This window comes from Mesitornis unicolor, unplaced genomic scaffold (genome assembly GCF_000695765.1).
Source record: "Mesitornis unicolor isolate BGI_N332 unplaced genomic scaffold, ASM69576v1 scaffold29826, whole genome shotgun sequence".
NCBI classification, from domain to species: Eukaryota; Metazoa; Chordata; class Aves; order Mesitornithiformes; family Mesitornithidae; genus Mesitornis; species Mesitornis unicolor.
The window spans coordinates 1-283 of record NW_010192134.1 but is presented as its reverse complement, the minus strand read 5'-3'; the positions used below and the strand labels follow the sequence as shown (position 1 = coordinate 283).

Below are 283 nucleotides of genomic sequence, written 5' to 3'. Positions count from 1 at the left end.
CTCAAGCCCAGCCGCTCCCCGAAGACCCTGGAGAACCGCCGGCTACAGAAGCGTGGGACAGGCGGAGTGGACACCGCGTCTACCGGCAGCGTCTTCGACATCTCCAACCTGGACCGGCTGGGGAAGTCCGAGGTGAGTGCCGGGCAGAGCTGCTTTTGGGGAGGGAGGCTCTGCAGCGTGTGTGCATGATGGGTCTGGGGCACCCAAAATGCTCTGGAGCCACATGCTGGGGCCAGCACCGGGGACCAGGGGTGGCAGTGCCCCTCGCACAGTGGGGGCGACC

At 67.1% G+C, this 283-nt stretch overlaps 1 protein-coding gene across 1 annotated transcript in view; it reads left to right on the top strand.

Annotated features, from left to right (window-relative positions):
- The window catches only part of LOC104542610 (creatine kinase U-type, mitochondrial-like), a gene marked incomplete at both ends in the record, with an annotated part of 2754 nt that extends 2622 nt beyond the window's left edge, over window positions 1-132 (top strand). Inside the window, one exon of the mRNA XM_010186975.1 lies at window positions 7-132. Coding sequence (XP_010185277.1) covers window positions 7-132 — 126 coding nt within the window. The remainder of the gene's footprint in view (window positions 1-6) is intronic.
- Between the last annotated feature and the right edge of the window lie 151 nt (window positions 133-283).